A 27,864-nucleotide genomic window follows, 5' to 3' on the forward strand; every position below is an offset into this window, starting at 1 on the left:
AAAATTTTCGCATCTGGGGCTCGGAAAACCCAAGAATTATTGTTGACAAGCCTCTCTATCCTCAACGTGTGACTGTTTGGTGCGGTTTATGGTCCGGCGGAGTCATTGGACCTTACTTTTTTCGAAAATGAGGCTGGAGCAACAGTTATGGTGAATGGATTGCGCTATTGAGAGATGATTAATGATATTTTATGGCCGGAATTGGATGGTATTGATCTGGACAATGTTTACTTTCAACAAGACGGCGCTACGTGCCACACAAGCAACGAAACCATTGATCTTTTACAGGAAAAGTTTCTTTGAATATCAAAATAACACCTCTTATTGGAAAACCCTGTATATTGATATATTGAAACAATTTTTTCACTTATTTTATTTTTAGATGGGGTGGGAGTAGAGAGGGACAGTATAAAATGATTTTATTACAATTATAGGGATTTTCCTATCTTTGTTGCTATGTGGTGTTTCACAGCTGAATTTCCAATTACATATTTGGTAACAACCGGCAGGCGTAGCCCACCCCCTCGCCCTTTTTTTGAGTATATAAACCATATAAAGAATAATTGCACCAGAATTGGACGGTTATAATAAGCTGAAACCGGTAACAGGCAAAAAGTGGAAAAAAGTTTTAAATTGTTTCAATATATCATTATAAAATACCACCACGAATTGTCAGTATCAAAAATAAGTTACATTTATCTCAATTTTTTTTAAGTCAATTTAAAAAAAAAAACTTTTAGTATTAGCCCAAAAACATATGGGCGATTGTCGGCTGTTAATATTTTAATTAGATGTTCTAAATTCTCTGAAATAGAATCATTTTGATATAGAATCTCTGAAAACAGACTTGGAAGGATTTACAAGTGAATTGACAATAAATAGAAATGCTGAATTGAGATTTCCGAGAAGGTACAGTATGTATATTTATATTTCATTGGATGACAAAATGACTAGAATGACAAAGTACAATGAACAATAATAAAGAATTAAATTATTCAGAAATATCACTAATATTGACCTTGCAACTTGACAGTATGAAAAAACACCAAGCTTTTTCTATCGATAAATAAACCACATGAACTTCGAGAACGACATTTAAGACTGTGACAAACCACGCTATAAGCATGCTATATTCTCGTGACTTGGCCTATTTCAGCATATCGCTCACCATATATTCCCATTGGGATTGTGTGGTGAGCGATATGCTGAAATAGGCCAAGCCATGATGCGTATAGCATAATCTGTCAGCCTCATTAAGATCAACAGGTTGCAGTTGGAGGCGTTGCTACGATATAGTACCTCCGAATATTTCCTTTTTCGTGTTCAATAAGAGGCAGTACTGTCTTGAAACACGCATGGGTTTGTTACGCTAATTCTCTTTCTAAACTCGTGTTTAATTGAAAGCGTGCATCCTCCAATCACCACGGGTTTGCAACGCAAACTGCAACGCGCTCGACAAATGCGCATGGTAATTATAAACCCGTACACGATTAGAGGAAGCGCACCTTGAATTGAACGATTGAGAAAGAGAATTAGAGTAACAAATCCGTGCGTATTTCAAGGCAGTACTGCCTCCTATTGAACACGAAAAAGGAAATACGCGTACCTACCAGTGTGAAAATAATTGTAAGTTCGGCTTTTGGCTGCCTGCACCGACAAGTTTATTAATCTGTATCAAACCCGCCAGTTAAAATACAACCAATAACATGTGTATTCAGCTATGTACATATTCATACTCTCTTCTGGTGGTCCAGCTGCGTGAACGAATCTCCTTCAGCTGCATCTCTTTTAACTATGTTTTGTTTTACTATTTCGCCTTCAACAGCATCTTCTCTAACAGTATCTCCTTTAACAGTATCTCCTTTAACAGTATTGCCTTTAACAGTATCTCCTTTAACAGTATCTCCTTTAACAGTATCTCCTTTAGGTGTACCGCATTTAACTGTATCTCTTTGAACTATATTTCTTTTAGCTGTATCTCTTTTAACAGCATCTCCTTTAGCTGTACCATCTTTAACTCTATCTCGTTTAACAGCAGCTTCTTTAGGTGTACCGCATTTAACTATATCTCCTATCACTGGATCTCGTTTAACTGTAACTCCTTTAGCAGGATCTCCTTTAGGTAAAGGTGCATCACGTTTAACTATGTCTCCTTTATCTGTATCTCGTTTAACTGTAACTACTTTAGCTGTATCTCCTTTAGATGTATCTCTTACCACATCACATTCGATGGTATCTCCTTTATTACCATCCTCTCCAACAGCATCTTCAGCATACCCTTCCGTGACATCAGAGAGTTCGGATGTCGTTTTTTCTCTTGTAGCTCTATGTTTTTTGTGGACAACACCATCATCACTTTCCGAGGACAAATAACTCAAGCTAACATCTGAAAGTAAATTCTCTTCTTCGCTGGAATCAGAACACCGATCCAGTCTGTAGGCTTTGGGAAGTTTCTCCATCCTTCTGTTGAGGGGCGCCTGGTAGAGTTTAGCCTTTTCTTTTGCTTTGGCCGCCTTGTCGGGCCGTTTCCTCTTGAATCCGCGGTCAGCATCCTTATCCGCTTCGCCACCCTGGCCGCCCGGAGACTCCTCCTTAAAGCCGGGTGGGTATTTCATCTTGTACTTGAGATTGCGGATTGTGCGCTTCTGCTCCTTCATGCTCTTGGCTATCACTCTCTTCTGGTGGTCCAGTTGCGGGAACAAATCTGTTGAATTTAATGATGATTGTTGATTCGATTATTTATCACAGGTGCCAATGAATTCTTGTTAGGTTTTAGACATTAAAAATATTCATTATTGAAACAATATCAATAACATTCAATGAATTATTAAAAAAACAAACAGAATCGAAAAAGATTTCGGTTTGACCAAAACACGGAAACTTTCGATTACCATTCATCAAATATGTACATGTCATCAAAGGTAGATACCATCAAAGATGTGCAAAATGGGTACCCAAAACCAGTTGAAATGCAAAATGGAAATGGGTCAAAATTTTTCCATTTGAAAATGCAAAATGCAAAATGGTTTTTAGAAAAGCATTTCAAATGCAAAATGCAAAATACCTATTTTCAAAATGCATTGAAAATGCAAAATGGTTTCTCAGGTCTAACAATAAAATAATTATAGAATTTTTAAACAATTTTGTCATTTAATAATGGATATCAATGTAGAACAAACATATTACATGATGGTAAATCCAAAAACACCACGACTACAGATTATGAAACCACAAAAAATTTGCGCGGGACTAATGTTGCCAACGTAAAAACATAGAAGCTTAGCAGTTAATATTACAGCGTCATGGCCCCATGTTCAGTATTTTTTGTAATGGTATCACTCAATTGCCAGGGCTCCTACCAGGGAGCAACTTGACAAATGGAAATTATCTCTCATAGCGAGGTTGAGGAACGACTGATATTTGGGGCTTATGAAAAAAAGAGAGGAAATAGTAGGAAGAATGTTGCAAAAAAGCATTTAAAATGGAAAATGCATTGAGAAAAGCATTTAAAATGCGAAATGCAAAATGGTTTTTAGAAAAGCATTTAAAATGCAAAATGGAAAATACCCATTTTGCATTTCCATTTGAAATGGATTTATTTGAAATAAAGCACATCTCTGGATACCATACAGTTGTTTTTACCAAACACATGTATTATCTTGAAAATCACTAACATTGTTTCAATTTTGAGAGAAATTAATTTTATTTTTCTTACCGAAGTATCAATATTAAACTTTAAAATACAAACTTTAATAGAGTCGTGGTAATTTTAATTTTACGGAAAAATGTACGACTTATAATACCAATCAAGAAATAATACTTTATTTCCTAAAGAGTTAGATTGGTAGATACTCTCAGTAGCGCCCTAGTGAAAAACCATCATTCAAAATCGAAATGTTGCTTTACTTGTATTCAGTGACCAGATCTGAATAGCCAGATACTTCCCAACTTTCCTCTTCCCCATTTCCTTCTCTTCCCCATTTACTTCAGTCTCACAACATACTTCAATTGGGAACGACATGTTCCGCTGGCTCTGGACAGTTGAGATTATGGTATTTTCATAGAAAAAAAATAATAATAATATTCATTCCTTTTTTGCTGATAGGTTAATTTTGGATTGTAAAATTGAGTAGGTTTTGCCATTTATTTTAACACCCCCAGTCAAATAAAGTGAGTAGATACAGAAATTGGACGAGTAAAGGTATGAATAAATTACTTTTAGAATTGGCCAGGGCAGCTTTGGCCGCATTCATCTCAGCCTCCTGGATATAGTGTCCTCTGGCTGAAGAGAGCCTCTCTCCTCGGAAATACACAGCCACGGTGTACACCCTCGTGTTGGTTGGACCCACGCATTCTATTACTCTGAAATGATACAAGAAATATTATACAAAAGGCCGCCAGACAGCGAGCCATGATGAAATGAGGAAAAAAGGAGCAACAAGTCTAAGTTGATCGATATTAAGGTGCTGGTAAATGAGCAATATAAATTGCCTATTATTGCCTGTTGCCGAACAATTGTCTTGCCCATCAATAGTCTTGCAGGGCAAGAGTGTTGGCTGTCAATATTATTGTGTCCTGTCAAGATTGCCATCTGTCTGTTTGTGCACTTAGTTCTTCTAAATAATGCAACGGAGTTTGATAGGGTTTTCACTATCATTTAGAGAATTTCTTCAGGAAGGTTTATACATGTAATACATAGATATTATATTTATAGAAAGTAGAGAAAAGTCGAGCAACGCCAGGTCCACGTCAGCTAGTAATGCATAAGATAAATTCACAGCACCAAATGATCTACTGCAATAATTCGTTGCAAACTTGTATAAACTTGAAAAAAAATCACAAATAAATTATTTATTAACCTCTAAACGAGTGAGGCCAAAACGTAGCGGGAAAATAAAAAAATTACTTTAAGAATATGACCGGAATGGTGCGGCCAAGGCTAAAATTCAAACGCAGTCGTATTAAATGAAAATAATTTGTTTTTTACTTAATCATTTGTTTTTTTTCAGTTTTTTTGCGTGAATTGATGTCGATGATGTTTTTATTCAAAATATAAGATTATTACTGGTTAATCTATGATAATATATTTAAAAAAGAATGAAAAATGAACAACAAAAAACTCACTAGCCAAGAGGTTAATATTAATCGCATATTAATATTATTGACAGGTTTAGTAGCGGGTAGGTCGCGAACAGAGACGCTCGGCAATATTGTCGTAATATCAGTAGCCAGGAGAACTCACCGTCAAGACAGAGCAAAGTATAGGCAATACACAACAATCTTGACCGACAATATGGCAATCTCCACAAAAATACCGTGCCAGCAAAAAATTGTCATAAAGAGTTGTTCCTTTACCCAGCGCCTTGCCTTTATGACCACAACCTCAAATGGAACTACGCGGGACATGTAACATGACATTTGGTTTACTTGTAGATGGGTATATCGGGTTCGCTGCCGTCCATGGTGCGTAGAGTGAGACAGCACTGCTGCAGCTTGGACTTGGGGTCGTTCCACTCCTGGTTCATGATGAACTCCCGCAGACGGGGGAACAACGTCACCGCACAGAATGTATGGCAATAAACTAGGTTCTGAAATACAAAAACAAATATAGGAGACGATGTACCTTGAGAATTTAAAGGTAAATTGTAATCATATACGCAATGTATGGCAAGCGGGAAACTGAAAAAACTTCAATCATCATAATTTTCTTTTCATTTTTTCGGCTATTAAAGGGTTAAAATAATATTGGAGTCGGGCCTACGGTTTGGGGCATTTTAAAACACAATAAACAGCTGGTAGGAACACCGACTGATTTTAAAACACAATAAACAGCTGATAGGAACCACGACTGATTTTTTTCAAATTTCACATAAAAAATTCCTACTTCGGACTACATTTACTCTAAAAAAAAATTTGAACAACAAAATCAATTCCAAATGTGATGCAGATTCTCCAGTTTTCCACTTGCTCTAATTGTTACCGGACACCATGTATAATAATAGAAACAAAGGGAGAAATGGCATGGAAGCGTGCCGACTGACATAGAGCTACGGCTATACTAACTATCACAGCAACTTTGCAATGAAAGTTATGCATTTGGTGTGTGGGTAGAAACAAAGGCGGGGCGCCGCTGCACTTAGATGCGATTTGCAGTAGTATGCAGATGAATGATGTCAGCGACACTTTTGTGAGCATGTTTTCATACTAAAATGGTCCATGAGTCATCTCCCTAGTTAATATTATATATGACTTGAATAATAGAGAATTATACCTTTTCAATGTAGAGTGCTCCGAGAAAAGCTTCGAGTAAATCAGCTTTGTCTTTGGTCTTGGGCCCAACTTTGGGGTTGTGATAAACTGCATAGTTGCACATGGCGAGGTCATCACACACTACCGCCTGGGTCCTGTTGTTCACAAGGGAACTGCGCAGAAGCTAAAAAATACATCAAATAATGCATTAAAATGCATTCTCGTTTTTGGTGCCTTATCTGTTTTTTATCTTGTTTATTTTGTAGAGATGAACAATGAACAATCTCAAAAACAGAATTAATGGTTACAGGAAGATACCACACAAACATTGAGGTCTAATTCTGAAGCGATGGCCGGCAAAACGGAGAAATTGACCGTAACTAAGTATTGCAGCAAGGTTAATATCGCTCCACGCTTACATACAGTCACCAAATCTGTGTATTAAACGAGATTACGTTCCAGGTTTAGAGCTGCCAAAATGAGATTTTGGCAGGATTTGAGTGGCAGGAGTCACAATATATAATAATACAGGATATGTGTATACAATAGGATTGGATAAGAAGCTAGATGATTCGAAATGGGCTTATGTTTTCAATACAATTTATTTATTAACTAGCTGATGTGTACGCGGCGTTGCTGGGATTATCCTTAGGAGATAGACATGTACTATCGCGGACTTTTCTGTGGGGCTTTTTAAGATATACAATTCCGTAGTAAATTAATTTAAGTAAGCGCCCGAAAAATTTTTTTTTACGAATTTATTACAAAACAACGGCTTTCCTCTATTTTCAATAAATATAATATGCGTGTATTATATATATAAACCTTCCGGAAGAAATTCTCTACATGATAGTGAAAACCCTACCAAAAATTCGTTGCATAGTTTAGAAGAACTAAGCGCACAAACAGACAGACGCGAATAGCGACTTTGTTTTATACTATTTAGAGATTTTAAAAACATTACAAAATTGTTAATTTTAATGCATTTTTAAATTCATTGGTTATACAATTGTGAGGCTAATGGTGCTCAAACGGCAGAACAGATATTCTAGCACAACATAGCATGACAAGAGGAATGGTGCTATTGAATGAAATCTCAGAAGCATTAGATATATATAATTCTTCTTTAAATAGCCTAAAGTTTTTTTGTGTAATAATTATCTTCATAGGTGTTAAGATTGTCAAATTGAGAATTTTACAGTAATTGGATAATCTATCTGTTTTGCAATAAAAAAAAAAATAAATAAAAAAAATAAAAAAAAAAAAAATAAAAAAAAACGAGCAAGATAAATTAGCTATTATTACCTATTGCCTAACAATTATCTTGGCCGTCAATAGTCTTGCAGGGCAAGATGTTGGTTGTCAATATTGTCATGTCCTGTCAAGATTGCCCTAATGTATTAGACAAATTCACAACACAAAAACAATCTCCCGCAATAAATCCACTAATCTTGTATAAACAAAAAAAAAATATATGTGAGTACTGCACAAGAGTCCCAACTGGTCCCAACCGTGAGCCAGTGTGACTGGCATCCCCAATTGGGGTATGTTGTGAGGCTGAAGGTCGTGGGGAGAGGAAGGAGATGGGTAATAGGAAGGTGGGGGAGTACCTGGCTGTTCAGATCTGTTAACCAAACACGGCTAATGCCATTTCAAGAAAGGTTTCAATTCTGAAAGGTGATATTACACCATGGCGATACTGAGAGTATCTTGAACTCTGGAACGTGCCGCACGTATACTATATATTATTTTTAATTAATAAATTGTGAAATAACAGAATCTGTCAAATAAAATTTACTTGAGCTCGCCGGGATTTGAACACGCGACCTTCGAATTGCTAGTCGCGAGCCTTACCCATCGACCAAGGAGGCTGTAAAATTTATTTATCAATGAAAATCGTGTTCGAAAACGATCTTGGTAAACTTGACGGACAATACGAAAATCTAGGCGGAAATACATTGCTGGCAAGAAATTGTAGTAAAAAGTTTCTCGTTTACTAGTTTACCAGAGCCTTAAAAAAAGGGAAGCCAGATAAAACAAAACATGATAAAATATTAGGTTTGTTGTTTGTTTGTTCATTCTTTTTCATCAATGTTCTATTTTGTCATGGAACCTGAATAAAGGGGAAAGTTGGCAAGTACATGCCAGGATATTCAAACTTGAATTTTATGAAAAATATACTCACCGACAGATGGCCTTCGTGATGCTCGGGGAAATGCTTATAGAGATACTCCGAGGAGATGAGCTGCAGGACGGTGTCACCGAGGAACTCCAGCCGCTGGTTGGAGCCCAGTGTCAGGTTGGTGAAGCCCATGGAACGGTCCGTAAACACTCGGGCCAGGAGTCGGATGTGTTTGAACTCAACGCCTGAAATAACAATACATATCAAACATACAACACGTGATGTTAATGAAACATTTATGTATTTATTTATTTAGTAACGCAAACCCATGAATAATCATGGGATATTATAATTCTAATTTTTAAAATGACAATTAAAATAATTTTCTCTTAAAATATTACATTATAGGTAGGTCTTTTTCGCTTATCTGATTTTGTTCAAACAAACAGTCCCAATTTTGAAAACGATTATTAAATTTAAAGCAAATCCGACTTCTAGACCGGTCAGTGGCTGTGTTGGCATCTGGGTCCCACCAAGGCGTCGTACGTTCAGTTCCTCGGCGGGCTAAGTCCTCCATCTCAACACAAACAAAATTTTCCGTTTACTGTGGTGGTAGTAGAAGATTTTCAAATATTGTCAGGTTATTCGTAACTCGGGAATGTTTGTCTTTCTTTTTAAAAAATAAAATAAAAGACACCTAACTGAAATTAGTCATTTTAATAGATTTACAGCACTACGTACATGTAGGTTTCATTTTCATAGAAAATGTATAAATGTCGTAAAAAGTGCCGTGCACTCTCATTTTCTATATGCATCAGAAAAAATAAAACCAGGAAAAACGTTTAAGGCGATGCCATACGTTGTAATGCAAAATCATGTGTTTTTGGTTTGAAATTTTGGTCGCCTAGAAATGTTTCAGATGCTTTAATTAAATACTTCAACTAGAATACATCCTGGCTTTTGAAATAATCGAGTATTTTTTAGAGTCTTTTTATAAGTCTTTTTATAAGCCCAGAAAAAAAAAGTATATAGGCCTATGAAAACTGCTTTAGAGTTCAAAATCTCCTACTTACGAACCCATTTTCAGAGGGTGGCAAATTAAGTTATTTATAAAATGATTGAAAAAAAATATATATTTATGCCTGAACATCCACAAAATAAAATAAAAGGCACTTTTTGTTTTTTTCTTGCATAAATCAAAACAGGCGGATGGTGTTAAGCGGGAATTTAAACCTTTTCACCATCTACGTAAGGGTTATTATTGATAGCGGCTCAATTTAAAATATTACATGACGTAGTACATCGCCTTAAGCAATGTTACAAAAAAAGGGTGATTCTGTTGTGCTTCAGTTGAAAGTTCAGTTTACTTTATTAAATTTTTATATTTTATTGTCAAACTTTAAAGTTTTTAATCGGTAACCGGATAATGTTCTGTTTTATCTTGGAATCATTAACACCATTTCCTGCACACATACCAATGGAGTTCTCGAACTCTGTAAGCTTCTGCAGGAAGGGGTATTTGGGGATCCACCTGCGGTCTCCTAACGGCTCCTGCTCCTGCAGCACGTGCAGCCGCGGTCGGTTCCATGTTTCCAGCAGGTCTGGCTTGTCCGCGAACATGGCCAGGGCAAACACCTTGTCCGCCACCTGAACAAGGAAGACAGGATATAAGAGATTGTTAATAGGGTAGCGTCTCCAGCTAATCTAAACATGGCTAGGGCAAACACTTGTCAACTAAAACACCGCCAACTAAACAAGGAAGACATAGGATGTATGAATTATTATTACAAACTCCAACGGCTCGGAGGGCTTTGAAGCAGAGAATGGACGGTTATCTCGAGAGTATTTCCTCCTGGGGTAAAAGTAATCTCGTCGAATTTAATGTTTCAAAGACCCAATCCTGTCTGATTACTTCTAAAAGGGATCTAAATGATAATCTAGTCTCCTTCAACGGAAGCAATCTTCCGAACAGGCCTTCCATTGATATGCTTGGTGTAACTATAAGTGACCAGCTCAGGTATGGGGGCTCCATCGAAGCCAGAGTAAAGCTGGCCTCTCAGAAGCTGGGCGTACTGTACAGGGCCCGCAGATACTTTAATAGTACACAACTGCTGACCCTATAGAAATCGCAAGTGCGCCCTACTGTCGAATTTGGCAGCCATCTCTGGTCCGGAGCCCCTAAATACCTGAAAAAAACCCTTGACTCTGTGCAGAAACGGGCGGTCCGTTTGATAGATTCCCCAATCTTAACAAACAGACTGCAATCTTTAGAGCACAGGCGTCAGGTAGGTATGCTGTCCTTGTTCTATCGGTATTACAATGGAAGATGCTCTGAGGAACTAGCGTCATTGATCCCTTCGGCACCGGTGCGTAGTCGGGATACACGCCAAACGCGTGCCCAACATTTGTACACGGTTGACACTTGTCACATGAGAACGGGTCGCTTCTACGATTCGTTCTTAAGTTCAACAGCTCGGCTGTGGAACGAACTGCCGGCCTCTGTGTTTCCTCCCTCCTACAACATGGGACTCTTCAAGACCCATGTTCACTCCTTCCTCTCCACAAAAAGACCCTCCACACAGCATCCCCAAAGATGACATAGGCCCTGAGGGAAATTATTTTCTTCAGGGCCTCCTGTGTGGAGTTAATATAAAAAAATAAAAAAAAGGATATAGACTTCAGCGGGTCTGCGAACACGGCTAGGGCAAACAGCTTGTACGCCATCTAAACAAGGAAGACATAGAAATATTATTTTATCTGTCATTTTCACAATATTGTGTAAACTAAAACCTAGTTAACAACCACTGTGTAAATTGCCATCTCAACACAGGCGTTACACACCTAGTGAGATGGGCAATATGTCACTATTGTAACTAAATGTAATATTAAAATAAATAAAAATAAGATGTATGAATTGTTATTAACCTGTTAACCGGGCGGGAAGTATAAATACGTCAAACGTAAACAGTATCGGGTACGGGTAGGACGTATAAATACGTCCTTTAAATATATGTTGCGCCCTGGAACGAGCGGGACGTATATTTCCGAACATATCACACGGATATTGAGTTTTTAATTTTTACATATTTTAATTTTTTAAACTCAATGTTTCTCTTTTATCTGTGTGCTTTTATTTATTGTTCTGTAATTATAACCTTTTTTATATTTTTTGTAATTTTTATAATTGTTTGTAAATATTCTATTTTTTTAATTCGATGTTTTCACTTTTTTTGATGCATAAATTAACAAAAATAAAAATAAAATTAACGTCCACCGGGCGTGACGTATTGATACGTCCTAGTGAAGGAGTTCGCGCCCGTTATATGCTGCGTAATTCAAAACTGAACTCCCTGGTTAACAGGTTAAGGTAGCAAAAAATTAATTGTTATTAGGGTAAAAAAATCACTTCTTAGGCGGAAAAACATATTAAATGGTAATACTTACGCGAGTTTCACAATAGTACACAACCACTAAAGATATAAACCGATAGAAGTGTGTTGTGGGCGTATTTGGAGTGCCTGAAGTAAGCTCAATATTCCCTTACTTCTAGTGAAATTCATCAAACTTTATCAATATTCGAATTTCTTTCATGAACAGATAATCAATTTCACTGGCCGTCTGGGGCCTAGGAGTCGAAAGCTCTTATGTGGTGTTATCAGTTATCTTTTGACTCATGTAATAATAATTAACAAGTATTAAAATCGTCAAAATAACTTACTATTCTTTTATTATTTTCAGCTAAATAAGCGTCATCAAAATACAATAAGTCATATGAGGCTTTCCTGTAAATAACTACACAACTATGACTTTTTGAAATCGGAATTATGACAAATTACACAGAATTTTAGATGCGCTTTTTCGCAGATAAAATAAATATGTTTACAAGTGACGAAATGACAAGCTAGAATAATATTAAGACACATACATTATTTCCTTGTCAAGCGAATAAAATATATTTTAGTATGCTAGGAGCATTTTTAAGGTTCAAAATACCACAAAATCGAGGCAAGGGTGGTGAGTTACTAGCATATCGGCTACTTGTGAAAATATTGAGAAAGGATGCACACACAGGAGAATATCGTGTTTATGGATCACTCACATCAATGCCACCGTCCAGGAACAGTGCCCCCATGAGGGCTTCAAAGCAGTTGGCCATGGCGTGTCGCAGCTCCAAGTCGTGGCAGAGATCGGAGCCGTGAGCATAGAGCATGTACTGTTCCAGACCCAACTTCTGCAAGGACAAAACAAAAACATGAAAAACCGATGGAAATTACAACAGATAATAGAAATAAAGGGAAATATTGTTTTAAGATTTACATGAAATTTAAAAATGGCGCAATTTATCCCACATGAAAGGTTTTCAAACATAAAAAGTTTTTTACCAGTCCCTTGAAAAACCTTAAACTAAAGGGATTAAATAAAATAAATTAATAATAACCCTGGCCAACACTGCCAACTGTTGATTCTGCACAATGGCGGCTCTGTAAGTGGCCAGCCCTCCCTCCTCCAGCGAGGGAAACATCCGGAAGAGATGGATGGTGGAGAGGAACTCCACCACCGCGTCACCGAGGAACTCCAGCCTCTCGTTGTGGTTGATGGCCGACTCCGTCTCGGTCTTCTTGCCAAATCGAGACATGATGTTGATGAGAGTGTTGATTCCTGGAGAGAAAACGGAATAAATCAAACTGCTTCATTCTTCAAGTAAGATCACATCGCCTGCAGTAGCAATAAACAACCCTCTAACTGGGTAGAAAAGATTATCTCCTCAATTGGACCATGTTACGCAGAAACCACGGACCAGGCGGTCGGTCGTCCCTCATAGCATATCTCCCTATATTCTATTATCTTTGGACATATTCAATATCTTGATTATTTGGTCAATAAGGTTACATTTCTATCAATCTCTGGTACAAGGGATCAAAATAAAAAAAATCTCAAAAAAATATTTCAATGAAAAATACAGTAGAACTCTGTTAATTCAAACCCCGATAATTCGAAAAAACGCGTAATTCGAAATTTTCGCCAAAAAAATTTCCGCAGAAAATTTTTTTCATACAAAATGGTTATTTAATTCGAAATTCGTTAATTCGTAAAGCGAAATTTATTTTTGTCCGCGCACGAAAATTTGTTCGTGTAATTCGAAAAAATTTGATTTTTGCGAAAATAAATCATAATATTTCGTAAATCTGAATCTAAAAGTCAGCCGTGGCGGTAAAACGCCGAAAAATGTATTTTTACGTGGTTATACATCGTCCTAATTAGTATTATTATTTTGTAAATCTGAATCGATTTACACTGGAATGTCGTATTTTTTCAAATTTATTTCGAATATCCGAGTTTAAAGGGGCGAGAAAATACGTTTTACGCGGATATATGTCGTAGTTTTACGAGTTTACACCAAATATCTGAATATAAAGGGTAGGCCGCGACGAAACTCGGCGGCGAAATTGCGATTTACGCGTAAATGTATCGTATATTTACGAATTTATTTCGAATATTTGAATTTCAAATGGCCCGCCGCGACGGAAATCGGCCGCGAAATCTCGATTTACGTGTAAATATATTGTATTATTTCGAATATCTGAATTTTGAAGGACCCGCCACAACGGAAATCGGCCGAAAAATTTCGATTCATGCCGAAATATGACATATTTTTACGAATTTACTTCAAATATCTTAATTAAAAGGCCGACCGCGACAAAAAACTGCCGATAAATTCGATTTACGCGGAAACATATCATATTTTTACGAATTTAAATCAAATATCTGAATTTAAAGGGTCGGCTGCGAAATTTCGATTTACGCCTAAATATATCGCATTTTTACGAATTTATTTAGAATATTTGAATTTTACATATATTAAAAATTGATTCTAATCACTGTAACCGAACAAAGCAGAATATACATGAAGTTGTTCATACCTCTTTTCCTGATGTTCATGTAGTGAATCCTCCTGTCCCCGTACTCGGGCTGCCGGATCCCGCAGTTGGTGAGGCTGTTGCGTGCGTGGTCGGGGTTAGTGCCGAAGTTCTTGCGGTAAGAGGGATGCGTCAGGGCCAGCTGCAGCAGGGCCCGGTTCTCAAAGCGGTACTCGATGGTGGTCTCCAGGCTCTGCAGGGACTTGTGGAAACGGAGGTGGCTGATCAGCACCGGTATCAGCATCGCGTGCTGGAAACAACAAAGGTTCATAATTCAATATCTATAAAGCAATCTCCCTACTGCTCCTCACTGTCTGGAGCCAGTGGGACTATGGCATCCTCGATTGGGGATTTTCAGGATGAAGGGAGTGGAGAAAGTAAGGAGATAGGGAGAGAAAGTTTGGTCACCAAACATGGCTAAACCCATTTCAAGCAATATTCCCATTATGAATGGCGGTCTTTCACCAGGGCTATATTGGAAGTATCTACCAGTAAGGAACGTGTCGCAAAGAGCCTATACACGGTTTCAGGACACTGAATATAAAAAAAATTATTTTATTTATTTTTAACGAGTAAAACCTCAAATTGAAATGTTTAATTATTGAAGACAATATTATTGATTTTTAAAGAAAATTTCAATCAGAAAAAGATACTGTCGCATCTAGGACTTGAGACCCAAGACCCTCGACTTGCCGGGGCGCTGCTCTACGCCGCTGGGCATCAATATCTCAGTTCGTAGAGCGGCGCCCGTACGCAACCATTTCTTTTTCTGATTTTTCTGTTTCAAAACTTTGTTTAAGAATCGCTAATATTATCTTCAATAATTAAAAATATTAATTAAATGTGACAAACAAGTTGAAATATTCATATGATGACCATTATCACAGATGTTCATTATATCATGAGCGTGTTTTACAGTATGTATAACAATACATTATATAATTACCTGAACCACATCGCACATCAGCCCCGTCCTGTAGAAGCCCTCAGCCGAAACTGCGATGGTCACATCCCTCTTCATTTTGCTCTGCGTCCGCATGTCTTGCAGCCGGGCCTCCTTAGACTCCAGCTTCCTCTTATCCTCATATGAGGGCTTGGCCATATTGGCCACCAGGTGGCGGTACTTCAAATAGTCCCTCCACGCCTTCTTGTACCTGGAATCAATCAATTCATAATCATCGTAACTGTGTGCATCCCAGGGTGGGATTTGGCCTCCTCCAATGTTCTCCACAGGCTGCGGTCTATCATCAATTGCCTCAACTCCTCCTTGGATCAGTGGTTACGATCCTTGGCTACGAATCCAGAGGTCGCGAGTTTACAACCTGACGATTTGATTAATTTGCAATTTATTTATTTAAAATAAGTCCCCAGCATTGCACGGGTTTTAAACAGAGTTTTTCAAAATCGCACATAGATAGTAATTTTCCTCTTATCAAGTGTGCAAAATTTCATAAGGAAGTATCAAAATATTGCTTCAAGGGGTGGGAAAAAGGGGTCATCTACCTCTTGTTTTGAAGATCAAGTGTGCAAATTTTCATCAATCTCGGAATAAAACTGTAGGTTTGTTCAAAAAACATAGCCACATCGCCATAGACACTCTTCTTTATAATATACTAGCTGATGTGTACTCAACGTTGCTCTGAGACTTTTCTCTACTTTCTATAGATGTATGCATGTATTATATATATTTATAAACCTTCCGGAAGAAATTCTTTAAATGAGAAAACCCTATCAAAATCCGTTGCATAGTTTAGAAGAACTAAGCACACAAACAGACAGACGCGGATAGCAACTTTGTTTTATACTATGTATTTATCCTATTATGTAGTATATTTGCAGCATGTTCCATAGTGGTAGATACTTTCAGACCACCATTCAGAATCTAAACATTGCTTGAAATGACTTTGGCCATATTTTGTCTCACAACATACCCCAATTGGGGATGCCACTCTCAATGGCTCCAAACAGTTTGGAGCTGCAGGGTCATTCCCGTCCTGCTCCAATCAATTATGGTTTCAAATATCGACATTTAGACCGGAGTAGACCGGTGAAGAGAATACGGCACGATCAAGGGAATCAAATGCTCAGATCATTTCAAGAGTTGATTTGGTAGTCCATTTTCTACTGATCTTTTTCCCGCATATGTCGTTTATTTCTTCCAGCCCCGAATTAATTTCATACAAAACTTGCAAAAATAGATTGTATCCATCATTCCTCTGTGCATTGTTTTACCGATTTTTAATTAATTGTTTGAAGCACGCAGTTTATGTACTATTTTACTCAATCAATCGCTGCCGTCAGCAACTTCTGACATTAGTTGTCGTTTATCAAACATTCAAACAGCAGTGCGCGAGGGTGGTTATCTTTTTACTGTCTTCAGCAACCTTAAAAATGAATCGTCCGGTGAACAAAATATGCACACTCTTCAAGGAAGATTAAAAATTGATGATCAACCGGAAAAAAATCATTGATTTAGCCAAGTGCTTAGGAATCGCGGCAATTTTATTTAAACACATTTTAAATACATCTATTTGAATTTGGTTTTTGGTAATGAATGAATGCGAATCCTGGAAGCGTAAATAAACCCACTTCCCGACATCTGATCGAGCTGAAACTCGATGACAATGCATTTTATCAACTTTTGGTAGCATTCACGCACATACACTCATTTTTGTGAAATTTTATGAAATTATGGCACAACTAGATTGTGATGTTCAATGCATAGGACCGTGGAAGTAAGTCGAAACTGTTTCACTACATAATAAAGATAGATTATATATTAAGCATTCATGGTTTACTTCAAAAAGACCCTTCAAAAACAATAGAGGTTTCACTACATTTGAAAATCTCCAACTACCATCATTAAAAGCGGAAGATGTTGCTTGTGCAATGATGTAAAACTTGGCCAGCTGAGGAATAGAACCCATGACCAATGAGAACCAATCAATAATAAGAATTTAAGACTCACTCGGGATTGCCGGCGTAGCTCAGCTGCGAGGGTCTGATGCCAAAATGTACAATCTCCGGGTATGCAGAGTCAGCGGCCTTGTCTGTTCCCCTATCTCCTTTGCATTTATCTCCCTTGGAATCTGTGTCGGGGAGGCTGCGATCTAGTTGGTCCACTCGCATGGAGCAAGGCTTCTTGCCGGGGTACGTCACAATCATTCCTATTAAAGAAAATATGTAATTTTAACTTTAAAATTACATTTATTACATTGTCTCCATTAACTCTACACAGGAATATAATTTCCCTCAGAGCGTATGTTATCTCTGGGTATGCTGTGTGGGAGGTCTTTTTGTAAACGGTAGAAATCTGGGGTCAGTGTGTCAAGGAGTGACGAATAAATCCATCCCTCTCACTGCAGTGCAAGGTGTTGGTTTGAGAGACTCCAGTTGGAGAGGTCAAAGGGTCAGTGGGCAGACGTTTCCAAGACCTGGACAAACCCCACCTAATAAACCCTGGCACCCCTACTAAGTCACCAAACATAGCGAACCATTTGGGGTGATCTATCGCAGAGGTGTTGGTTATCCGAGGAATGGTTATCGGGGCAGCGGTACCTGTACCTGCCTCCTAAACAAAAAATTAAGCATTCTTCTTCTATTATTAATTAAAATATTCCTCAAACAATATGAATTAGAAAACATACAAAAAAATAAAATAGGATGTGATTCACTGCCGAACTTAACTTATAATTTCTTAGGCGGTAACTAGTTTTAAGTGCAAAACATTTTAAATGAGAAAAAAATTAGGTTATTGGTAATGAATTTTCATCCTTACAGTTACATACTTTGAATCAACTTGGTGTTGCCATCCTGCTGTTAGCAGCCCCCTTCATATTTTCTACAATTGATGATTAGACTTTTATAATATATTTCCAATCCGCTCACCTCTGACCCCGTCCACAAAGGCCTGCCAGTCCTTCTCATTGGCGGCCCTGAGCGCAGGCAGTGCCGTGGCGGGCATGAGCTCCCCACCGGCGCGCATTAGGTGGCGCAGCACCTCGCACACGGCCAGAACCTCGCCGCCGCCCCCTGTCAGCGCCCGCTCCCAGCGCGGTAGCAGGTGAAACTGTGAACAGCCAGTGGCGTCGCGTTTTCCAACGTCCAGATCCACCAGTTCCAGTATCTCGATGAACAGGAACTCCTCTGCAAAGATTGTTTAATTTAAAAAACAGATTATTCAAATATTATTAATTCCCTTCGTTCTTGTTTAACCTTATCTATGTGGCTGTCGCATATGTGATCCATCAGAAGCTATCCCTGTACACGGGTGTCGCATATCGACCGTGATCCGCCAATATCATCTTAAATGTATCTTCTTTAGGAGTTGAAAAAACATGAAATCATTACAAAATGTTTCCAACACAAAATCAACCGGTAAAACTGAAGTTATTGCTTATTTTCACCGAACTTAGTAGATATTTTCCTAAACAACAATTAAATATTAAGGACAAAGAAACTTTAGTATATTATATTGGAACGGCTCTAAAATGGCATTAAAAACACTTAATCATAAAAAATGCAAATTGGGAGATATTGGCGATAAATTGTGTCAAAATATGCCGTGGGACGGATGACTTTAAAAGTTCTGATGACTTAATTGTTGACATGCATGTCTTTTTTTTAAAATAAACGGAGTTTTGCGTTATTATTGTCCCAACCAATTATTCCATAGGAAAAGGATGAGTGAACTAGTGCATTGTAGACAAGTTTCATGGGGTTTTTTTTATATTTACTATGTTACTCATTCGTTCAAATAATATATGGATTAAATATTACAATTTATTTATGGTTTTATTTAATTTATTTTCTATGTGGTTGGTCCATTTCAGTTGGCAATCTATATTTACACCTAGGTACTTATAATTGACCTTGGTACCTTAAAGCCACAAATGAAAACTTTACAGGAGACAACAAACGTTTTTCAAATGTTTTATAAAAGTATTGCAATTCTATTTATAACTATGAAAGATTTGTCGAAATTACCCAAAGGTAAGTTTTAGTATTTAAAAAACCTTAATCGGTAAAAATTACTTAATCATGTTGTAATTTAGAAACTATTGCATATATAATATTAAACCACTGAAAGGTAACATTCCCAAAAAATGTGGCTTGAAGTGTATTACCAAAATACTGTAGACATGTTTACAATCTAGGTAGAGTGAGGTATCGTTTACTATGTTTTCATTGGTGTTGAATCAAATGAGACCACTCCCAAGTTGATAGAATAAATATTTGGTGAGATAAGACAGGTTTTTAGTAAAAAAATAAAGAAAATAACAAAGGTTTACCCCATGGAGGGGTGTTCACTTTATTTGGGCTGACTGTGCAGACCTTCATTTTTACAATCATTACTTCAATCTATCAGCTAATTTTTAATAAATTAGCTCATAAAAAAATCTGTTTGGGTACATAACAGTGTTGTTTTTATATGTTGTGTTATATTTGTAATTAATCATTTTGTTCATCTCAATTCAGAACAAACAAATACACTTTAGCTCCCTAGCTTTTTGACCATTTTTCTGAACAATCTAGTTGTGAGAATGAAACTTGGTCTCAGATTCTGAATTCTCAAACCCTAATGGAATAATTACTGTCAATCACCAAATTCCAACTCGTTTCAGCTTTTGATCAAAATATTATCAGCCGGTTGATCACAATTTGATCAGAAGCTGAAACAGACCTAGAACGACAAAATGGCTTTGATCGTCGATTTGATGATGTCGTCAATCGTATTTGACTTGAAAAAATTATGTACCTTTTTTTTCTTCCAGACTGCAAAACATATGTTTGATAATACAGAGAAAAAACTTCGGGGGTTGATTCTACATGATGGTAGAAGTAAAATAGATAAATAAATACTTTTAGAAATTCCAATGTTTTAAGTTAGTTTTCAGATAAAAAAAACGTTGAACTGTCTGTATAAAAAAATATACATGTAAAGAAAAATATAATTTTCTTTAATTCAAGGCAATGCCGAGCTTGTCTCGTCATTGTGGCTGTGTGTGTCGTGAACTGTCACTGGCTGGATGTGCGCCACAGTACCTACACAGTCGACTCGATATTTCGTAATCTATGGTTTAAGACATAGTAAAAATAATCTATGGGTTGTGACAAGGCAGATTGATGGGAATAATATAAATAATTTGTAATTGCTATCGTGATTGTGATTAAGGAATTAACATAACAATTAATAACATTAAATGTCGTTTCTTTCATTACAGATAATGTTTTGTTACTGAATGCTTTTCTTTATGTAAATCTTGTGAGATTAACAAAATAAACCTCTTCTTTCATTACAAAGAAACTCAATTGTGTTTTAATTGACTGTCGTTCAAATCACAAGAAAAATATCATTATACACGGTGTCCGGAAACTCGTAGTACAAGCGGGAAACTGGAGAATCTACACCACATGGGAAACACATGAAACAAAACCAAAAAAATATATTTTTCGGCTATTTTAGGGTTAAAATTTTTTCTGGTGTTTAGGGTTGAATAACAGATGTTTTAACCCTGCAGAGCAGAAATATTTTATGATTACACCGGGTTAAATGAAGGGTGATTTCAAAATAATGCTTCAAATCCGAGTTTCTTCATTTGTTTTACTTTCAAATAGTTTTAATTAGTTGGGTACTTTGATCTTCAGTAATAATTTATAAGAATTTGATTAATAATAAAAATAAAATAAAAAAATAAAAAAATCAACTTCAAACTCGATTTACTCGATAACGAAAGCTCAAATAAAAAAAAAATATACTACAAAATCGACTCCAAATGTGATGTAGATTCACCAGTTTCCCGCTTGTACTACGAGTTTCCGGACACCCTGTATACATTATATTTGTATGGGAAAACGGAATTTCGAAAAAATTGTTTTTCTTTTTTACTTCTACCACCATGTAGAATCACTTCCCCAAGATTGTGCATTTTACATATAGTATTGTATGTATTGGTATATTAGTTGTAGGTTGTTTCAATGAAGTAGGAATGAGATTATTAAGTACAATAGTTGTATATTTAAAGTTACCAAAGAGTTCCAGTTCTTCGACGGTGTAATTCAAGGGCAGCTGTTCTTCAACATACAATATGGTGTACTCTATGTTGAAGCGTATAACTTTGCAGGACGGAAGTTTGGTCAGAGGATAGTGAGACAGGAGAGAGAAACCCGAGAAGAGGAACTCGTGCTCGTCGTGGCTGATCACAGTCAAAGATTTGATCAAGAAATTTGTCGGAGGCGATATTGTGATCCTAGAAAAAAAAAAAAATACTTTAAATAAAATAATATATGGTGAAACCTGTCTGTATGCTTCTCAAGAGACCAGAAAAAACACACTTTTCATTATGGGAAAACCTAATGTGGACACAGTGATATATATTCCCAGTGTGATATATATCCCCTGGTGGTAGACCACCATTCAAAATTGAAATGACTTTAACTGTGCTTAGTGACCGGATACAAATAAACATTTTTTTTATTGTTTTTTTTTTTATATAAACTCCACACAGGGGGCCCTGAAGAAAATAATTTCCCTCAGTGCCTATGTCATCTTTGGGGATGCTGTGTGGAGGGTCTTTTTGTGGAGAGGAAGGAGTGAACATGGGTCTTGAAGAGTCCCATGTTGTAGGAGGGAGGAAACACAAAGGCCGGCAGTTCGTTCCACAGCCGAGCTGTTGAACTTAAGAACGAATCGTAGAAGCGACCCGTTCTCATGTGACAAATGTCAACCGTGTACAAATGTTGGGCGCGCGTTTGGCGTGTATCCCGACTACGCACCGGTGCCGAAGGGATCAATGACGCTAGTTCTTCAAAGCATCTTCCATTGTAATACCGAAATTTGAATGTAAATATTACATAAGTTACATTTTACACACATATTTTGCAAAATATTACATTTAACCCTTTCAGATGGCAAATATATTTGAAAATACAGATTTTAAGATTTTTTTTCTCCCTATCTAGAGCGAATAAAAATTGGTTTCCGTTTTATAAATGATTTAAGCTATTTTAGACATTTTGAAATGTAATTTTTTAACTCAATCTCGACTGAATTTTTTTTCCCAATTTTTTTTAAAGGTATTTTTTCAATGCTTACTTTTTATGTAATTTTTTCATTATGATAAAATGTATTATTTTTTATATTCTAATTTAAAAAAATTTTTTTTCTTCCTATATAGAGCGAATAAAATTTGGTTTTCATTTTATAAATGCTGGTATAACTGTCTTTGTGCACTTTTTTAAATTGGATTTAAGCTATTTTGGCCTATTGAAATGTAATTTTTGAATTCAATCTCGACCGAATTTTTTTTCCTGATTTTTAAAGGTATTTTTCATTGCTTAATTTTTGTTTAATTTATTCATTATGATAAAATGTTATGTTTTTTTGTAAACAGTGTATGTTTCATCATTTTATATGAAGCGCGCCCTTTGAAACCTAATGTTCTTTCAAATAAAATCGGCAAAAACTTCTAAAGTAGTGAAAAAAAAATAAAAAACAATATTTTTCAAATAACTCTACCAATTGTTATCAAGCATCAAATATGGTGCACCGCTGAAAAATTTCATGTATACCTTATCAGAAAAAAGGAGTTTTTGTGCCTGATAAGGGATCCATGATTTTTACTTTACGATCGGAAATCATTGTACCTTTATTCTTCAGTTATCACAGAGGTACTTCTCCGCCTCGCTTCAGTGTTCAAACTAACACTGCAACAGTTGGACGGTTCCCGTTGATCTGCTCCGGTCTGATCAATTAGATTGTAATATATTATGTCCTTCGAAACCCGCTCAGATGTAAAAAAAAGTTTAACCTGTAATGAAACAGCTTGTCAGCGTTATTTGAGAAGGGGTCGCAGGGCGGGGGCTTGGTCTCCATCGCGTACACCCCGTGGCGAATGCCCTGCCTCCGAGTGCGCGCAGAACAGCGGCAGAGGGGACCATCGTTCATCTCTCCAGAGTCGTTGTACCTTCAGTAGAAATAAATCCATTAATACCATAATGGAATATACATTATTTACAAGTATAATATTATAAAATTTACTGTTCATACTAAAGAGTATTTTCACCAAGTTTTCATTCCCTTACTTTTACGTTCCACTTATAAGTTTGACCAAAATAGTTTCAGAAAGGAAGTAACAAGGAAGTAAATCTCCGTGGACACTCAAAAAAAATTACCAAAACGCCTTTTGCATCTAATCCTAGAAAACACTTCCTTGCAAATAGAGTAGTGGATGCTTGGAACAAACTCCCACAACATGTCATCGATGCAACAAATATAAATCAATTCAAAGCTCTATTGGATTCACATTTGGAGAGAAGAAAGGACTTAGTTCAAACTTAAAACAACTCAATTACTGTCAAACTTGTTGTGAAATCAGATATGAGCGCATCAGCAGAATGCTGCCTGCTCATTACATAATAATAATAATAATAATAACAGATTTTGTATCAGAAATGTTAAAGGTTGGTTGAAATGTACGTAAAAACTGAACATTTTTGAAAAATAAATAATCTGTACTATACTAAAATAAAGTCACTCTCCGCGTCTGTCTTTGCACGTAGTTCTTCTAAACTACGCAACAGATTTTGATAGGGTTTTCACTATCATTTAAAGAATTTCTTGCGAAAGGTTTATATATATATAATACATGCATATTATATTTATAGAAAGCAGAGAAAGGTCGAATAATTCTGGGTACCCGTCAGCTAGTATAAGCTGTTTAAGACGCCACAAATTTAATTATACACAAATTAATTACAAAATCAGACCGTGTAACCCACTTAATACTCGTTTTTTTTTAACAAAAAAAAACTAAAAACATCAGGTTATTTTATTTTTTACTTAAAGAGTTAAAATAATTTAAAATTGACCAGTTCAAAAAAAAATAAAACAGAACCAATAAAAAATGTAAAAAAAACTTAACCATATTCAAAAAAATAAAACAAGACTTTTTTTTTATTTTTTTTTTATAGTGAATACCTCACAAGAGTCCCAACTGCTCCCGTCTGGAGCCAGTGAGACTATGGCATCCCCAATTGGGGGATGTTGTGAGGCTGAAGGTAAGTGGGGAAGGGAAAGAGGAAGGTGGGGAAGTACCTGGCTATTCAGATCTAGTCACTAAACATGGCTAAAGCCATTTGGAGCAACGTTTCATTTCTGAATGGTGGTCTTACACCAGGGCGATACTGGTAGTATCTTCCACTCTGGAACGTGCCGCAAATATACTGTATATTATTTTAATTAATTAACTGTGAAATAACACAAATTAATCAAATAAAATTTATTTGCGCACGCCGGGTTCGAACCCGCGACCTTCGGAATGGCAGTCCAATGCGTTACCACTGGACTATGCCGGCCGTCAAGACTAACTATAATAAAAAATAAAAACTTTAAAAAATAGAATAATAATAACTATAGTACTATATAATAATAAAAAAGTAATAAAATTAAAAATTTGATTTTGTGTGGTATATTTCGAAACATGGCTCCAAACAGAGACCAATTTCACAATTTGCACACCAATAACGACTCTTCCTTCGGATACATTTTCCTGAGTTATCTCGCTTTGAACAGTAGACCACACATCTTTTTGTAGGTCTAATCGTAAAATATAAATAATATAATATTAAATATAAAAAACCAAAACAAATCCTACGTAAATTACCTCCCTAATTGCAGCATGTTTTATTGCAAAAAAAAACTAAAAGTTATCTTCCTACAACCAATTTAAATTCATGATGTAAGAGAAAGGGGCCTTTTTGGCCCGGAGCTCTGTATGACATTATTTAAAAAAATACTCTTAAGTACTTACCTTCGAAGCCCTTGAATATTGTTTGTTAAAGTTTGTTAAGTTAAAGATCTCCCAAATTTTATTGCCCTCAGCTCTAAAGAAAAGGACGACTTTATAGGCCTACTGGAGTGTAATAATTGCAAGGACGCCGCTGACCAAGCTATTCATTGTAAACCCATAATAGAATAAGAGATTGCAAATTGCGAAATGCATTCCTAAGATACTGTAAATATATTCCTATTGTTCATATCAGGTCCCTTTGAAATTATTTTTATGCTAAGAAAACAATGTATTCCACACACCGACCAAGGCGTGGGAGAAAATAGCTTTAGTAAGGTCAACTTTTTAATGTATTTCCTAGTAGTTTTAATTTAAAAGGGCAGATACCCTGATTATCGAGGGTCAGTCATCGAGAGTTATGCTTGGAGGGGCAGTCTGTGAAAGTGGTCGGTGAGAAGTGGGAGGTAGTGGAATTCCACTACTGATTAAGGGAAATTAGACCTTTAATATGGTACCTACCAGTAAACTTCAGCTGCGGCTGAAAGTTAGTAATATTTATGTTTATATTTTATAATAATAAAACTGATGTGAAGAAAAAACTGAAGAAAGTGTTTTCCTGCCTTATACCAAGATAGTAGAAACAAAAATCAAGTTTTTTATTACATTTAATACATATCTTTTTATTAATTATGTATTTAAAAATTTATACTTTTTTTGGTTTGACTGAGGATTGAACCTACCTCCCCAGAGATTGACTTAAATGAGTGAACCCTACAATCACTTGAGTCAAATCCTAATTGTAACCAGTGGCAGCTTGTGAATTTGAGTGTGGGAGAGCAGTGTTACTGTTGAACAGAATCAATTTAGATATCGACATATCTATCATCAATCTAATCTACCACGTGGCACGTTGCGGGACGATACATGGATTTTAGTGAAACATCATAGATCACATTATGCGACATCCGCATACGGGGATATTCGCGACAGCTGTTTATGTCAGGCTAACACCTAAAATCGGGACTTGAATCATTTTGATTTGGAATTTCTGAAGCCTGACCTTAGAAGTTTTTGAAGTAACCAATGATAATGTGATAAATTGAAGACGGATAGGAACTGACCACATGTCGTTGTGAAGGCGCCGAGGATGCTGTTGCTTCCTCTCCAGTTCCTGCATGGCGTGATCCGCCTTGTCGCATTCGCTCTCTTCGCTCGAACTACTGCTGGAACCAGAGCTGGCTTGTTCGGCTGATGTAACAAAACAACAGTACTTCATTACTATTTATTTATTTATACTGATGATCTCACTTACGTGAGAACAATCCAGTTATAAAAACACAGTTAATACACAAATAGGTACAAACAATTACAAAAATCTATTCAGACATAGGATTTATTACATATTTGTAATAAGCATTTACTTTGTGGCTCGTCATAATTTACAATAAAAGATATAAATTTGTTTTAGACCACTTTAATTTTAATTGTATGTACTCTACCGGTTTCGGAAGCACCCTTCCTTCATCAGGAGAATATTAAAACTAACCTATGATACAAAATATTGACAGATATATACACAGAAAAAAATAATTTAGGTATTTGAGTGGGAGGTTAACAAAGGGGGACGGGTAATTGCGGGAATTCCAGCAAATATATCTAGAATGGGACTAAACGATAAATTAATTTAGTTATTCAATATACTAGCGTGAATGCGTGATGAAGGAAGGGTGCTTCCGAAACCAGTCGAGTACAATTAAAATTAAAGTGGTCTAAAACAAATTTATATCTTTTATTGTAGGATTTATTAATTTGCATATTTCTAAATAAAGATTCAAAACAAATAAAATACAAAATTATATAAAAGCTCACTCAAGTGACAAATAGTACTAAGAAAGGCAAGATACAAAAGAGACACAAATAGAAATACAAGTAATACATAATATAATTATTAGAGCAACAGCAGAACATCGGAATCTGTATAAATTATCGATGAAAATGTCTACTTCAGCACACTCTATCTTAATTTACCTATAATATAAATCATGAATAAAAATGTTCGTTTGTTCAAAATCTTAAATCATTCTAATATGTGTTACATGTTTTTATATCTACATTATGTAGATGTCACCTGTGAGAGGTAGAAACATGTTTTTTTTTAAAACAGCGCCATGTGTTGGACGTAAAAGCAACATGCTCTATTGTTTCTCTATGTGCACAGACAGACTGAGCCACAGCAATGCGTGGCGGGGTACAGCTAGTTTAAAATAATATAAGTACAACTTACAACTTTGCAAAATGATGTTTGTGCAATTTGTCCGTCTTACCAAAAAATTTGTTTAAAGTAGTATGTAATCTACCATAAGTATTATCCCCAGAATAGCTACTTATATGCAGAGACATGATTTTTTTTAAATGTGCCTATTGACTACTGCGGCGCATGGTAGGTTAAAACGACCACAATCTTTAAACCGGCAACGTAACATACAAATCTATAGACATAGCATAACCTACTTTTGTGCTTGCAGAGGCGGGGTTTATGCGAGCGGGGCGGCTGCAAGGGCTCGGCACCCGTGCTCGGCCGCGCGCGGCGCCCCCGCTCCAGCAGCTTCTCGCGGAACTGCTCGCAGATCTTGCGCCCCCGCGCTGTGCTCTGCACCACGCTGCCCAACTCCGGCACGGGGCTATAGTACTGATCGGCGGGCGAACTGCGATACCAGCTCTGCACTACCTAAAATATGCATCGTTATTCATTATTCGTTCATCTTACAAAAAACGGTTAGGGCCA

At 36.6% G+C, this 27,864-nt stretch overlaps 1 protein-coding gene across 1 annotated transcript in view; it reads right to left on the bottom strand.

The window, feature by feature from the left end:
* Nucleotides 1-134: 134 nt before the first annotated feature.
* The window catches only part of drosha (ribonuclease 3 drosha), a 31,806-nt gene continuing 4,076 nt past the window's right edge, over nt 135-27,864 (bottom strand). The window contains exons 3-18 of the mRNA XM_089642676.1: nt 27,591-27,807; nt 26,201-26,327; nt 23,100-23,255; nt 21,319-21,539; nt 18,178-18,435; nt 17,258-17,456; nt 15,236-15,443; nt 14,293-14,539; nt 12,810-13,030; nt 12,471-12,602; nt 9,847-10,018; nt 8,435-8,616; nt 6,272-6,433; nt 5,428-5,588; nt 4,217-4,362; nt 135-2,704 (exon numbers count right to left, since the gene is read on the bottom strand). Coding sequence (XP_089498802.1) covers nt 1,731-2,704; nt 4,217-4,362; nt 5,428-5,588; nt 6,272-6,433; nt 8,435-8,616; nt 9,847-10,018; nt 12,471-12,602; nt 12,810-13,030; nt 14,293-14,539; nt 15,236-15,443; nt 17,258-17,456; nt 18,178-18,435; nt 21,319-21,539; nt 23,100-23,255; nt 26,201-26,327; nt 27,591-27,807 — 3,783 coding nt within the window. The 3' untranslated portion in view covers nt 135-1,730. The remainder of the gene's footprint in view (nt 2,705-4,216; nt 4,363-5,427; nt 5,589-6,271; nt 6,434-8,434; nt 8,617-9,846; nt 10,019-12,470; nt 12,603-12,809; nt 13,031-14,292; nt 14,540-15,235; nt 15,444-17,257; nt 17,457-18,177; nt 18,436-21,318; nt 21,540-23,099; nt 23,256-26,200; nt 26,328-27,590; nt 27,808-27,864) is intronic.

The sequence above is a fragment of the Hesperophylax consimilis genome, chromosome 18 (assembly GCF_061612785.1).
Source record: "Hesperophylax consimilis isolate HC1 chromosome 18, BYU_Hcon_1.0, whole genome shotgun sequence".
Classification (NCBI taxonomy): domain Eukaryota; kingdom Metazoa; phylum Arthropoda; class Insecta; order Trichoptera; family Limnephilidae; genus Hesperophylax; species Hesperophylax consimilis.